Source organism: Solea senegalensis, linkage group LG13 (genome assembly GCF_019176455.1).
Source record: "Solea senegalensis isolate Sse05_10M linkage group LG13, IFAPA_SoseM_1, whole genome shotgun sequence".
NCBI classification, from domain to species: domain Eukaryota; kingdom Metazoa; phylum Chordata; class Actinopteri; order Pleuronectiformes; family Soleidae; genus Solea; species Solea senegalensis.
In genome coordinates, this window is record NC_058033.1 from 12462510 (window position 1) to 12477728 (window position 15219).

Genomic DNA, 15219 nt, shown 5'->3' on the forward strand with positions numbered 1-15219 from the left:
TAATGCTGTTTTGAAACGGACTGCTTAGTTGGTTTCGTAATCCTTGTTTAAAGAATCTTTATACATTTGTTGGTGATGGATCAAATCACCTATAAATTACCTATTTCTGTTGAATGTTTAAAGTTTTTCGTTTTCATCTTTCAGATTCCCCTTGTACCCGAGAGGCGAGCGGTTTCATTTTGAATATGGAGTCTACTTACTCAACAAGAACATTGCCCAGGTAAACACACAAACCCAGCACGCACATTTCTGGCATTAAGGCCAAAAATGACACGTTTTATTTGGAAATAGAAAAGCACTGAGAAAAGTTTTTTTGTTTGAAAAGGAATCTGTGTTGTCTTAAAAGTGAGGTAGAATAAAAAAAGCTTTGCAGAGGTGGGAAGTAACAGTTTCTCTGAACTTGTTATGTTATTTCTTATAATTTCTACATCATGTGCACCACACGCTATGGTCACTTATGGCACTCACAAGCGTACACCTCATGTGAGGGCTGAGCATTTGCTTTTGCTTATTAAAATGCACGCGACGTGTTGACCTGGGAGACTCCTCCTGTTCCTCCCTCAGTCATTTAGCACCGACTTATACCAATTTGCATTCCATTCTTTTTTTCCCTCCCACTCCATGCTGGAACGAAGGGCCTCTCCACTGAATATGACTGGACAGTTAGCACTTGCAGGGGTTCAAAACACTGCACTTGGGAGGTTTACTTCTAATATGAGGCCATAGGCTGCTAGTGTCAAACTCTGCCATTGTCCAACTGTAGTCCTAGAAAAAATAGAACTGAAAACAAAACACTTCAGACAGCAAATGAAAAAAATCACGATCATGATCTCACTTATTGGATGTTTGATTTGACTATTGATAGGAGGTGCATTTATGTAAATTGAGGAGCAGCACTTTGTGTCCATCAGCTACACGACAATAAAATCCTGGTAAAACTATGTGTTCAAATGATGTCCTAATGCATATAAACCATTAAGCTCAAAGTTATCAAAGTGGCTGTCTAAACTGCGTGCATGCTTGATGTGAACCTGGTTCACTGTGGATGATAAATGCGACTCAGACAGCAGGATGTTTTCACCTGTACCTATCAAAGCAGTTGAGAAAGATTCATATTCAGTGCCTGGAAACCAGCTGCAACACAGGTGGGCTTTAAGGGCAAACTGTGGAATGATGAATTAATAAACCAAGAGCATATATTTGTCATGATGTAACTTCAGTGAAGGCTTGCAGACTGACTGACAGGTTGCACTGCAAACTAAATCTAAATGCATTTAAGGCCTCCTAGGAGAAAACACCTCTTTCTTATTTTTTTTCTAACACCATAGTAATTCATCCTGCTTTTAACTGCTCTGTAGAGCATCAGTATTTTTTGTGGGGTGAAATTTCAGCTTTCATCCACAGCCCTGTCTTATGCATCCCATGTGTGCCTAAGTATGTCCATGTTAAGGATGAGTTATCAGGTTGACTCAAAAAACAATATTACCGTGCCACATGAGTTGTCCCTGTCCATATGATAGTGATCAAACGCTATTGTTTCAAAACTGAAGAAGTGGTAAACATGTCACAGTCGATAAAATAGAACGCACCACAAGCAAAGCTTCCCCAATCCAAATTTGGTCGATTTCTGCTCACCGCATTAAACTGTGTACTCCTGTCAGTTTGGGCCTTTAGTTTCTTGGCCATCACATCACACATATGCAAAGTTTGGGAGTTATGGCCAGGAAGTATCAGTCAACAAAACTCTCTCATGTTCCATGTAAATTCTCCTATTATTTTTAATTGGGATCTATCAAACCTTCTCAAACACTTTAGCAATGACACTTTGTTTTGCTCTGCCTCTGCTGCGTCTCTTGTGTTTATTGTTTATTGGAGCTTTTATCTGGGGAGGGAGAAATGGCTGCTTTGCGGGCTGCTCCACACTGAGCGTTGAATTTCTGCTGCTGATATGAATTCCCAACAGGCAGCATTTTACAGACAGATTTTTTTTTGTTGTGGCTTTGAATTGTTCTTCTTCATGTCTTTAATAGCCTCCATTGGTTAAGCCATTCATGTTCTGCGGCCATTGCACAGTTTGTGCCATGTCTGGCTCCGTGATACAAAGCAGAGGTCTGGTTTCACAGCCGACTGATTGGCTGGTTTGCTGACTGACTGGAGCCTGGGTGGAAGACATTAGCTGTCCATCTCTTATTAAATTTTCCTGTGTGGCTGTGTTTGAAAGTGATACAGGGAAGCTGGCGGAGGATCAGGCCCACAGCAGGTCAGCCTGCTTTGATGTGGCAGAGTTTGCTTTTATTAGGCCCCATGTCATGAGGCCAAGGCCGGGGATGAGGAGGCTGCTTGGAGCACCGTGCATGTCAGGTGGTAACACACTCCCGTGTTGCCACTTCAGGTTAATTTGTTTGACAAAGAGAAGTTAAGAAAGGCTTTAAGGAATGTCTGGGCTGCGGACCAGACAGTGTGCAATATCTTACTTCTGGTCCAATCAGAACATTTTGCAGAAGCTGCAGCACCTGAGCATGTCTGTGTGGAGAGATTGCCATTTTTATTCACATGCACAGCCCTAGCTGAACCAGCAACAGGACAGGAGTGTGATTTACATGAAGTGCAGTTGCAATTTATTAGCTTAGTTGTGAAATAAAAAGGCATCTGGCTGTTGCTTCTCTTTGAAGTTGTCAGCCACAGACTTGTTAGGGGGGCACAAATGTCGAACCTGCCATTCCTCCATTCACGGAGACAAATTATCCAAGTTAGTGTGGCTGACTCCAAAGGAAAATCAAGCAGCCCTTTGTCTGGAGGCAGTCGCTGTGCTGCAGTTACCTTCTCTCTGCGATATCCACCAAGCTACTTTGTTGTAAGACAGACATGTGGAGCTGATTACGCGACAACTGATGCTACACGGAATCTCCAGGTTTCTTGGGAAGAGGGGGGAAGGAATAACAATTAGTTCTCAGTCACTAAGCTTGGCGTATCATATTTTGTGGTCCTCAGGCAAAGGAAACCAAGTATTGGGAATTAAAACACAGTAACTCTGCTGTGGCCCAGTCAGGTCACCTCTGGGTTCACCTTTATTTCTTTATGCCGGAGAAAGCCGCCCGCAGTCTCTCGCCCTCCAAGTCAAATTTCACACCATGAGCTGCAGGCAGTGCACCGTACTGGTGGTCTGGAGCATGCGTCAGACGGCCGATTGCCATTAAGGGTGGCAACTGTGGCTCCATAAAACACAGCTATGACTCATGGGGGAGCCGACTGTGTTTAGTGGTTAGTGGAGGTGGCAGTAAGCGGAACAGGAGCTGGTTGGTTGGAGGCCGGTTTGGTGAAGCTACTTTAAAAAAAGGTTGCATGTATTTTAGCCAGAAAATAATTTGTGTTATTACCTAACATTGGCAATATATTACACATCTTTTCCATTACATATCATTTATGTGTTCTCAAGAAGCACTTTTGCATTGCATTCATGTTAACCCTTAAACTGTGTTAAATAGATCAGATTCGGGCTCATGTCATATGATCCACAGGCCACTGAGCCCAAATTGTAAAAAAAAAAATTGCTTTCAAAAATCTCCAACTTACAGGTTACCATGTTGGTTTGGATACAGTACAAGAATTTTCTTTTTTTTCCACTACTGTAAAGCAAAGCGGTGTGCAAATAAAAACATGAGTTGGCTGCGGAGCCGTCTCTGTTTACCGTTTGTGTCATAAAGTTTGAGGAAGCAAACTCATTCACCTCTTCACCTCTTCTTCTTCTTTCCTTTACTCCTTTGCTCTCTTGTCATCCATTTGTTATGGTCCACTCACATTGTTCCAAGCTTTAGGCCCTTCCTTCCTTCACTTCCTCACCTCTGTGATGACGCTCGTGACCTTAGTTAACAGAGATACATATTCTTGGCATAGCCCGTTTGCGGCCATTAGCTCATGTGATTGTGCGTCAATAAAAACCATATGACCCAAGCAAAGTCATAAAAAAACAAAACATGAACATTGCACAGCTCCCCTTCCACATCATAACTCCCCTCCACCTCAGACCAAGCTGTCAGGTCTGTTCAAATTCCCCAAAGCAAGTTATCTCCAGCTAGTACCTTATTTTCTTTTATGCGGATGTTGGAGGTGGTACAGAATCTACAACTGGACTTTGGGAGAAAAAGTCTGTATTGTGAAACAAAGGGTGTGCTAAATCTGCACATGAACTCACTTTTTCCACAGTTGACATTCCTGTAAGCAGTTGTGTGTTTACTTTTTGTATGTCCACATGCCAGTGAATCAGAAATGGCTGTGCACAACGAGGGATTGTGCGTTGTAGATAATCGAAATATGAGCTTCCTTCCCCCTTGCATGATATATATATACATATCTTATATCTACATACACATCTATTTTTGTGGAGTAAAGGAGCTTAGAAGGATTCATCATCTGATCTCCGAGAAATTGCCAGTAGGAGTTAGTGAAGCTCTGCTGTGTCTGGTCATGTTGAATGAGAACAGAAACTGCCCATTTCTCTGCAGGATCTTTCTGAGAACTGCAACACATTTAGAACAGGAATATTCCAGGTTTTACCTAAGTAGCCTGTTGGTCTTTTTTTTCCTCCTTGTCCAGCTGAGGCTTGCGGTTCGTGACTCAATTCTCGGTGTGTTCCAGAGAACGTTCCAGAAAACAAAAAAGGAAGAAAAACAGGCGATTACATCTCCACTGTCCCTCTTGGACAACAGGCAGCCTTTCTTCTGTCCAGCTGCCTCTGCGAGAAACCTCATTGCAACAAACAGACTCTTCAATGTTCAGAAATCATAATGCAGCCCACTGTACGCTTGTTTGTTTACCTGAACCGTGCACCACGACTCCCCTGGCCCTGCCACCATCTTTGCTCTAAGACAGACAGGGCCTGGAAGTAATCAGGCCATTTCACCCGCCTGCTGCCACTCATTGTCTGCATCCTTCCATAGCAGCCACATCCGTTTTCTATTTCACAGGGATTGATACGATAAAACGCATAATGGGCGACATAGGCACCAGAAAATGCAGCGGCATGTCAGCGTAATGTACCTCACTTCTGCCCTGACCAGGAGCGAGAGCAGGAAGAAATGAGGTATTAAGTGAAGTTCCCTTTTAGGCCTGTGCCATAAACATGTCTGTTTTTGCCTCCGCCTGGTGAGGTATTGCCCGAAACTGCACGCTTCGAGCGTCATTTCCTTTTAATAGAAGATAAGTTATAGAGCCCCGTGTCTGACAATGTGTTTTGCATTTGAACCCCATTAAGGTGCCACTACTAACAAGCGCTCCGTACGCCACTGACAGTAAAAAGCACTTCATTAGTGCACTGCGTTTATCACATTTCAAGCAAGAAATGATTTTCGGCAGTTTGTAAAAGGGTTAAACTGAGATTAGCGCGAGTTGTGTTTGGAGAAAGCTAACAGCCTTGTCAGTGAGCAGCGAGCGCAGCCTCATGGTCGTGATGTTTGTGTTTTTGAAGCTTATCTCATTTGGATTGGACCGTGTGATTATAGGTGTGTATGCTTTTGCTACCCCTCAAATGACTAGTTTATGTATCTGTATGCACGTATTCAAAATAAGCAAGTCGTAACAAGTGATACCAAACTAAGCCGGTAAACTATTTGGTGCTGTAGGTATGAAGTGAGTGAGGCTGAGCAGGAGCTGTGTCAGGGAAAAACCTGACCGCATCGCCGTTGCATGATTGACACTGGCACACTGCTTTTAGATAAGAACCGACTTTCGGAAAAGGAAAGTTCCCAGTGGTTTTGTCGCCCTGTGGTTCTCCTAAACCTCTTGTTCAAGCTATCTATTAACTGAAGCCAGGCCATAACATACACATCTGTATGCCTATGGGTTTTCATAGCCTTACTGTGTGGTCCCTGTTTTCCATCACAACATTTTTTTGGTAGCTCCAGCTTGCATCCAGTGCCACTTGCAAGCCAAAGGGGGAGTTACTGGTGGTACCCTTTTTACCACCACAAGCACATGCTTTTTTTTTTTCCATCAGCACATGCTGTATTTACCAAGAACTCTTGCATCAGGGAGAAAGTGAAAGTGCTTGAAGAAGAGCCCCGACTGATTCTTATTCAGATCCAGACTTGAGGACTTCTTAAAATTCTTACTTCTTCCTCTCATTTCGCTGCAGTCAATATTTATATCTAATGAATACCAACTATTTTGAAACCTGAAGAAACAAACATCTTTTTAAAGAGTCTCTGTATTATTTAAGCATTTGGTTGATCATTACATTATATCGGTGAGGCGAAGCCCTAACCGCCCTGCCGCAGGTTCTGTTTCTGATATATGAAAGAAAAATAAAAATGAATAAATGCTGCAGAGTCAACCATAAGAGAGTGGTCTTTGTTGTCTGTGTACTTTGTACTTGCGTTCAGCCAGACGTGGTGATTTATAAGCAAGTCTTAGACAGCCGTTGTTAGTGCATGTCACCGTGCTTTGGTTTACAGTTTTGGGCGTCGGTACATACTGAGGCCATTGGTGCGTTGCGAGTATGCCTGAGCTCCAGGGTTTTATGGGAATTCCTCCCGACAGCCACCTATGACTTTATGAAACACTTAAATTCACCTAATTGAATTTCCACGTTTTGTGGTTGGTACTTCCAGGTTTGTGCATCACCACAAAGAGGCACCAGAGGAGCTACTTCTACTAAATTTAAGGGTGAAAGTAAACGTTAATCCTCTGCATGCGTGCGCGTGTGTGTGTGTGTGTGTGTGTGTAATGGAGAAATAATGTAGGAAAGACGCAAACAAAGCAGATATTTTATTAGATTTTTTTTCTTTTGCTTTTCTGAAGTCATCTATAAGGTTCTGTCTATTCAGGTTCCCGCCTCCAAATGCAATGACATGTTGTTGTTGTTTTAAACCTTGACCATTGTAATTTGCGGAGTAACAAGGGCTTTTATACATATTTAGATTCTGTCCTTCCCAATTAAGAAGCATCATCGTTGGTATGATCATCGCTTTAGAAAATCGTACTGTGGATGTGCCCCTAAATCAAGGGGGTTGCTGTAATTCTGGTTGTTTGAAAAGTTTTGGCTGCGCTGCTCCATCATTTACTTAATAGTGTGTCTGCAGTTTCCAGCTGGTTGGAATTTGTAACTCAGGCATGTTCATTTGGAGTCTGTTCTCCCGTTGGCTCCCTGTATATTCTACAGTGTACCCACTCTGTTTCAGCGACACATCCTTTCTCAACTCATCTCTCAGTTCAGCGGCTACATTTCTGTGAAAATATCTAAAAAAAATGGCTCTGGTTAAAAGGAAAATAACTGCTCAGAAGATAAAAGGGACACCCCCCTCCCACCAGACAGTAACATAGAAAGTTTAAGTAAAATCTTCACAGGAGGATCACTCTCCTCCTTTGATCATAGTTATGTCACAGTGAGTAAAAATCCTATAACTGAAATCAGCTTTTTTTTAAGGTCCATTCTGTTTTTCTCTTACATACAGTTGAGGGGAAGTGGCTCAAGCCTCAAAACAAAATAATTTTCTCTGCTTCTGGGCCTTTTTTTCTTGGCTCACCAACCCCTTTTACCCCTTCCAGGGTTTGACATGAGAATGAAGAGGGCAGACACTAAGTATATTTTATGTCAGCAAGTTAAGAAAAAGTTGTTTTTTTGGTTAATTCATCAAACCCCGCATGCTGTCATATGGGTGTTTGGGAGTAGAAGTATTTCATCATGAACTGAGGGCTTATTGTGGCTCAATGACATTAAACAGCTCTTAGGATAAAACAATGCTGGCCCCATCTGGTCAATATTTGAAAGAATATCTGTCTTGCTGGCTCTGTGTTAGTCCCTGTATACTGTGCTGTTCCTGTTTTCATGTGGATTTCATTACAGCCCTCTGACTCCGGCCAATCGGCAGCCTTTTAACGGAATTTACACAACGGCTCGGGACCACAGTGGTGCTCATCATCGGGTTAAGGGGATTCATTGTCTCTCTTACTTACTGTAATTGCAATTTAAGATTCACAATTTATCTTTGCCTTATATGGTAGTAGATTATGTTTAAGGACAAAACGTGCTATGTGACGATATTCATTTTAGTTTTGACAGATTAAACTGATTTGCATTCATGAATAAAACGAAATCTGGGCACTTCTACATCTCCAATAGAAAAAACAGGCTATTATGATTACACAAACCTAATGAAATAAACCAAAAACAAAGGCAAATGATTCATATATATGCTGACATTGCAAACAGAAAGATGAAACACCCAAATGGCATTAACCTATTTCTCTGTCACATGCAATAATCAACAATGCCTTCCTTCAGCCCCAACTAATATAATCTTATATGAAATTGCATAAAAGAATCTACTAATAGTCTCATAACAAATGCATTCAGGCGTTTGTGAATCCATTAATTTTTTTAATATCTCATTCTGAATTATTCACCGTGTTAACTTAGTTTTTTTTTCTGCAGAAAAATATGAATAATACTTAATAATAATAATAATAATAATAATAATAATAATAATAATACTTAAGTACTTAAGACACTATAGTGCTTCAGTACCAACAGATGAAATAAAAGTAAAAAAAAAAAAAACTAAAGTGTATAAAAAAAATATACCATGGTTTGACTTAAATCAGAATAAATATATAAGCAGCTTTACTGATTTTCTGTGACACCAGTACAGGAAGTAGCAGAGAAAGACGAAATGTAATGAAACATGTTGAATAGGAATTGAAACAGAATCCAAAGAGAAATAGAAACACTATATAATTCTGTTACCTGAGGAACTCTAACTAACTATATTATCATTGAAGTGTTGAGCTCCTCATATGTTATCGTAAAAAAAAAACTGAATGAACTCTTCAAAATGTAAAACATTTCTTAAAACGTAACACATTCAATACAAGAGACTTCATACAATGTGGGTGTTACATCTCCATCGAGTGTAGGTTTGTTTAGTTGAGTAGCTCTTAACACTAGCGTTGTCCTCTCGACGTGTGTCGCTCTGACACCCTTCCCCTTCAAACAAAGCCTCTCCTCATTAGGGGAGTGTTTCTCTATCAGCCCCTCATGTCAGTGTCTATTACTCTGCCAGGAGAGGATGATATGGGTGGAGTGTCATCATCTCAGCCGTCTCGCCACACCTTTTGTTATTAATGAAGTGTCTGAGATGAGCCACGGCCCGATGCCCCAGAGGACGCATAATCGTTTTACAGTTATTGGAGAAAAGGGGCTAAGTGGCTAATGAAAGCAGCTGTTAAATAAACACTAGCTCAAGTTAAAAAAAAAAAAGGTGGCTGCTGTGATGCGTTTTTCTTTTCCCCTTTAAAATAATTAGCATAAGCTGTTTGCTTTGAATCTAAAAAAAAACCTTTTCATTTTCCGAGCTGTTTGCCGCACGGAGAATGTTACTCTCATCATGTGGTCTTGTGGCAAGTAATAAAAGTCATTGCACTACCTAGCTAGAGTATGGTCTTACAACATATAGATGGATTTACATATTTAAAATGAACATTTATCAACATCAACATAGAAATTTACCTTTTGGCAATTCATAAAATATATTATATAGACATTTAGTTTCACATGTTGGAACTAAAAGGTTCTTTTATCTGTTATCTACAGTAGAGTTGGGTTGAGTTTGATTGCTTCTCAACTGTTTTGTTTGTTGTTGCAATCCAGGTTGTTACTTAGCCATGATGACGCCAGGCAGCCTCCTCTAAAGTTTTAGTGGACAAGTTATTGCCAATACTGTTGTTGTCTCCATGGAAACGGAACCCTTTTTTTAAAGTTGTCACAAGTCTCAGCCAAAGTCGTTGGCTTGTACTTTTCACAGCAATTATGATGCTGTCCACAGAAACTGCACCCTGCCTAAGTATGCATCCAACGACATATATAAACACGATTGCACACGCTGTAATTATTTATGTCAGCGCATGTGTTTGGCTCTTATGTGTTTGCAGCGTCAGCCTCACAACCATCACAGGAGTGAGAGTGAAGCTGTGTAACACAACGTTAGTCTGCAGAGGTGATGTGTTTGCTCCATCCCATGGCTCTGACAAACGAGGAGTCGGAGACGTTTCACCTGGCAACCGCTACATCATAATTCTTCTCCCCCCCATCCTTGTTGATAAAGAGCTTCTCCTCCTGACATCGTCTGACAGTCCGCAACACTCGTCTGAGTCTGGAGACCTGAGTTATGATCAATAAATCCAACTGATGAGAGCAGTTTTTTTTGGGGAATTTTTGTTTTTTCACTCGTCTTAAGTAACATTTTATTGATGCCTCTTCATAGATTCCTTCAGATATCACTAAGAATGATTTAGTGCAGCCTCTGCATGAGAGCTCAGGTGACCTGTATTTCACATACGCCTTCAGTGTCCCTCAGCAGTGACCTTCTAGCTTATTAAGAAGTTAGAAACCACACGTTTAACCTCGCTCTCTCTGCCCCATGCTGAGATTAATGGAATCTATTACATAGTTGGCCGCCAAAACGGTTGGTGGCCAAAATGAATTTCACCATACAATAGCTGTTTGTTTCTTGTTCATCGTTCCCTCTGTCACTTCAAGTCCCTCTTGGATGTGGTTCTTGAGAATTAGGTCCTATTTTAAAACCTCTATGGATCCATTTATATGTTTGTTTATTAAGGAAACCTGTAGCTGTTTTGGGACAAGAGGGAAAAGTATACTGGTTCTTTATACTGCAACTAAAATGCATCCATGTAAGGGAAAGGTAATGATGTGGTTACCGTTTGACTGAAGGGTAGGGGGTTAGGTTTGGGCCTCACTGGTTGCGTGTGCAACGCCTGAATCGCATTTGTTGATCATGCAAATATTTCACGTAGATTCATGGAAATGCAATGCTGGAGAGTTTTTACCCTGGAATTGACTTTTCAAAGCTTTTGTGCATCTTTACCATTAATTGTTAACAATAAATAATAGAAATACATGTCTTTTCCTTACTTTTACCAGCCAACAAAAAGTTTACATCCAGAAGAGGAAGTGTGTTGTTGATGAAGTTTTTATGCTTCTGTTGATCCACATGGAGTATAGTATTGTGGCTGTAGCCGTCCTGTCCTTTGCTTGCGGCTTCATGCTCCTGCAAAGGTGCAGTTAAAAGAACTTTGAAAGTCTGGTTGCTTTTTTTTACATATTTTTATGACACCACCGTGAACATCCATCCATCATCTACCACTTTAGCTTCACTGTTGTGAGACTCACTGCTGACACTCCCCTCTCTTGGTCATGCGCATTTGTTCTCAATGGAGCCAGCGAACACATGTCGTGGAGCCATGTCCGTGCTGGTCAGCATCCATTTTTGCATGCTTCTGTGCCAATCAAAAAATGACGGTCCGAGGGTTACTCATGTGTGGCCCTTTGCTCGGTCAGGCAGACTTTTCCTCACTTCTTCCAACGAGGGTTTTCTCTGCTTGTTTTTCTCCACCTCTGCCAGGATGAAAGTCTAGATCTTACAGCCGGTACCTGGCTAAGGGTGTGTGGGAAGCAATTTGTGTTTCTCGCGAGACCCCTGACTTTGCAAGACCCCCTGATTCTGAGGTCTCCGGGCTGGTGGCTCTGATTGTGCAAAGCTGTTTTTTCGGTTTTTCGGTGGTCTCACTAAGCAGCAGATGTGCATTTAGAATATCTTCATTGTGCTAAAATAGATATGCGTAAATAGATATGGCTGTAGTGGGCGCTTATTCAGCCCACTAGTTTAGTCATTTGTCATATTGGCGGCATGTTTGCCGTTATCCGATTATACATTTTAAGGCTAATATCTACCGATACTTATATTGTGCCGTCAATGTCATGCATTACGAATTACGTCTGTGCTTTGGTTGATGTGCACCCTCTGCTGGTAGGAATCAGATTTGCACAGTATTGTGATCCATTATTTTTAATCTGTAAAAAAAAAAAAGGGTTAATTTGGTTCTTAAAAGCAATGAATCAACTAATCATCCCTAATTGAAACTGTGTTGAAACACATTTTTCACTATTTTGCTGTGAAAGTGTGAGGCTTACATGTTTGACACGTGACATTCCACCACACTTACGTGTTTCTCCTGCGTTCGGTGCAGCTCTATCTTCAGCGTGAGTGTCTGTGATCACAGGGACAGCACAGCACAGTCTGGTGACATTCTGTCAGCCCCTCAAACCACAGATTAAACTTCTTACTCACATTTTAAACTAATAACGCAGTAAATACCTCCGATGGGATTTTGGCCGGTGTTACTGCGTTGCTTCACTGGTCAAAATAATCGTGTGTTCACAGTCAGAGCAGTTAGCCGATCATTATCCGAAAATCTCTCAGCAATTTTCATTGACTGTTTGAATTCCAAACACTGAAGGTATTTTGGCAGTGTTGGATAAAAAAAGCTTAAACATCCCTAACACTGTGCAGGGTCACCATTGAACAAACCCAGAAGACCAGGGAATGCTCTAAGCTGTCCAAAGTAAACTGGACACAGTCTCTACTCCTCACTTTAACGTGGCAGATTTTAATTTGATACAGGGAGCCAATAAAAAAATGTTTTTCTGGTCTTATTTATGCTGCTTTTGAGTTTTTTTTTACTTAAACATCACTGTCATGCACCATTGCACGGGTTCTTAAACCGTGCGTTGGACGTAAATGAACTGCAGAGAAGGACGTGAGTGATACAAACAAGAATTTGCTGAGGTCTTTGTGCGTCGACTGTTTTTTTTTAAAAACTTTTCCGGCTTGTGAGCGACGGTATGCACAACATTGTCCTGTACTGTTTGTTCAGAGTCAAATTAGTCACTCTGGCTTTGTGACTAGACTTGGTCTGAATGTGTTTTTACTCAAGCCGAACGGTCTCTGTTATTTTATTTAATTTTTTTTAGAAGAGCACAAGTCAACAATCTCGCAGTACACTCACATGTGACATATTTTTTTTCTTTCTTATATTTCCAGAGTTGTTTCTGAAACATACCGAGGGCTTCATCTGTGCCTTAGAAATCTGTCTAGGATGTGTTCTGCAAGAGCAGGAATCTGTTGGCTTACACCTAGAATCCTGGCTAATACTTAATATGTTGTAACCTTGTCCAGTTGACCCGATGTGGCTCACACGTGAACATTTACACAAACGCACACACAAAAAAAACAGATGATCATATACTGCATGCACATACTGTGCATTGTTGTTCTACATATTATAAATCCTTCTCCGTGTGGGTATGTGAAAGTCCTCATGCTCCCCGAATTTAACCTTGATCCCACCAACCCAAATTCCTCCACGGAGCAGTTTGATGCTCCATATTTTACCTCACTAGGATAGCAGCAGGATCTAGACGGATATCCCTTTGAACTCTATGAAATATTGGAAGTCTGCACTTTAATCTGGGCTCTTTTGCTTACTGTTTTGATAGGACATGTATGTAGTAGGCCTGCGTGTTGTACTGTCGTCAAGCCCTATATCCTTATTTGACGAATGGATTCTGCGAATAAAGCACAGAGAATTTCCTCAGTGCTATTTGCCAGATGCAGAAGCTATTTTTGTGCCGTGAGTAAGAGCAAGAAAACGTCCCAACCGTTATTCTTCGCCTGTTGTTATTGGTCACTCAGACGTTTTAACATGTTAAAATAAGCGGTTATTTACAAAGGTATCTATCGTTAGTATTAGCATTTCTTCTGACATTGGACACATGAGGTAGAATGTCAACAGTTTACCAGCGCAGGCTCTCCGCACTGCCTCCAATGGAGTGGTCATGCTAATAGAAATTATCAGTCGTAAAGAGAAAAAAGAAAATAATATGCTCATTCACAAGAAGTGGGTTTAAGAGAACTTGTGGGAAACATGAAGCCAGGATAGACACCTGCCCACAAACCACATATTCATCCTCCCCGCTTTGACCCACTATTTTCCTAAGGGGCCTTGTGGAAACACAACATACATGTAAAAAAATGTTTCCCTTGTAAAATACCACAGTAGTTTCATTCCAAGTAATAAAAAGAGTGTAATCAGATTCTGGTTGAAATTAAAATGATATTATTTGGCAGTGTTATTTAAAAGGCATTGTACTACTAGGGCAAAAGTTTGTTGTGTTTGTTCCGGATTACTTTTTCCTCCAGTGATGTATGTTCCCATGCTGAAAAAGATGATGTTAGACCTGTGAGCTGAGTGAGCTAAGACTCTCTCCCACAGTTTCCCTTTACTCACCCATTACACATTGTGTGCCCTTCACTGTTTGGCACTGTTCTCCATTCAGACCACAAAGGTTTGTGGCCTCTCTGAAGAACAACCTCCGTGTGCTTTACAGTTTCAAACTACAAAGTAGTAAATTAACATATTCTGTTAGGTGAGCCTCAGCCAACCACGAGTTCTCGTTAGGTGTGCCAAAGAGGATTGATGATGGGCCCTGTGTGTCAATACTGCTAACAGGAAGTTGACCTCAGTGAAGGGTACTTCACAAACAGGATCAGCGTGTTTGGGTGTTGGGTTACACAGCTCAGCTCCAGTGTTACACTGGTGAGACTAATTAGCCCCGAGGAACAGAGCGACATCAAGGTCGGTGGCTCTTCCAATAGATGTCACTGCAGCACACGGCACTCGTTTGCCCCCTCACTGACCGCCACATACACAGACTAAATAACCACACCATGACGGGATCTCATTAAGACTGTGGGCATGGCAGTACCTACCTCCGTGCAGTGATTGGGGTCAGAAGGGACTAACATTGGTCTCTGGTCACTGGTGGTCTCCCTAACTGAATTTCCTATTCATCTCACACAGCCTTTCCCGTAATTATGTAAATCTGTTGACTGAATTTGGAAGCAATATGATACTCGGCAAAGTGAAACAACAAGTAATGCGATGGAAGAATCTGGTTTGAGTTAGGGCTGCTTTAGAATCAGACTGGGGCGCAGTGAGTGCACCGCACCTGTATTACATTACCACAGTGTGGAAGAGAACGAGAAGGAGGGGAGAGCAGGGAGAGTAAAAGGAGAAACCTGGCCGAGGTAAGGGAAGTTAAATGAAGTGGAAGAACCTTTGAGTATGCAATATTGAAAAACCTTTTTATTACACGCTTCTTTGAAATGGCAACAGAGACGGGAAGTACAATGAATATTACATTTCACCTGTCAAGGAAGTTCTTAAACGTTGTACGAACTGTGCAGTCAGGCAATTCCCATGAACGATTGAGTGCTGGGTCTACTCTGGGTCTTAAAAATCTTACTCTGATAAGGCTGCAGCCGCTAAAGTCAATAACTTAGTAAACACCTTAATCTTGAACACACT

At 41.4% G+C, this 15219-nt stretch overlaps 1 protein-coding gene across 1 annotated transcript in view; it reads left to right on the plus strand.

Annotated features, from left to right (window-relative positions):
- uvrag (UV radiation resistance associated gene) overlaps positions 1-15219 on the plus strand; it is an 85258-nt gene that overhangs the window by 51927 nt on the left and 18112 nt on the right. Inside the window, exon 13 of the mRNA XM_044042394.1 lies at positions 145-220. Within this exon, the coding sequence (XP_043898329.1) occupies positions 145-220 (76 nt within the window). The remainder of the gene's footprint in view (positions 1-144; positions 221-15219) is intronic.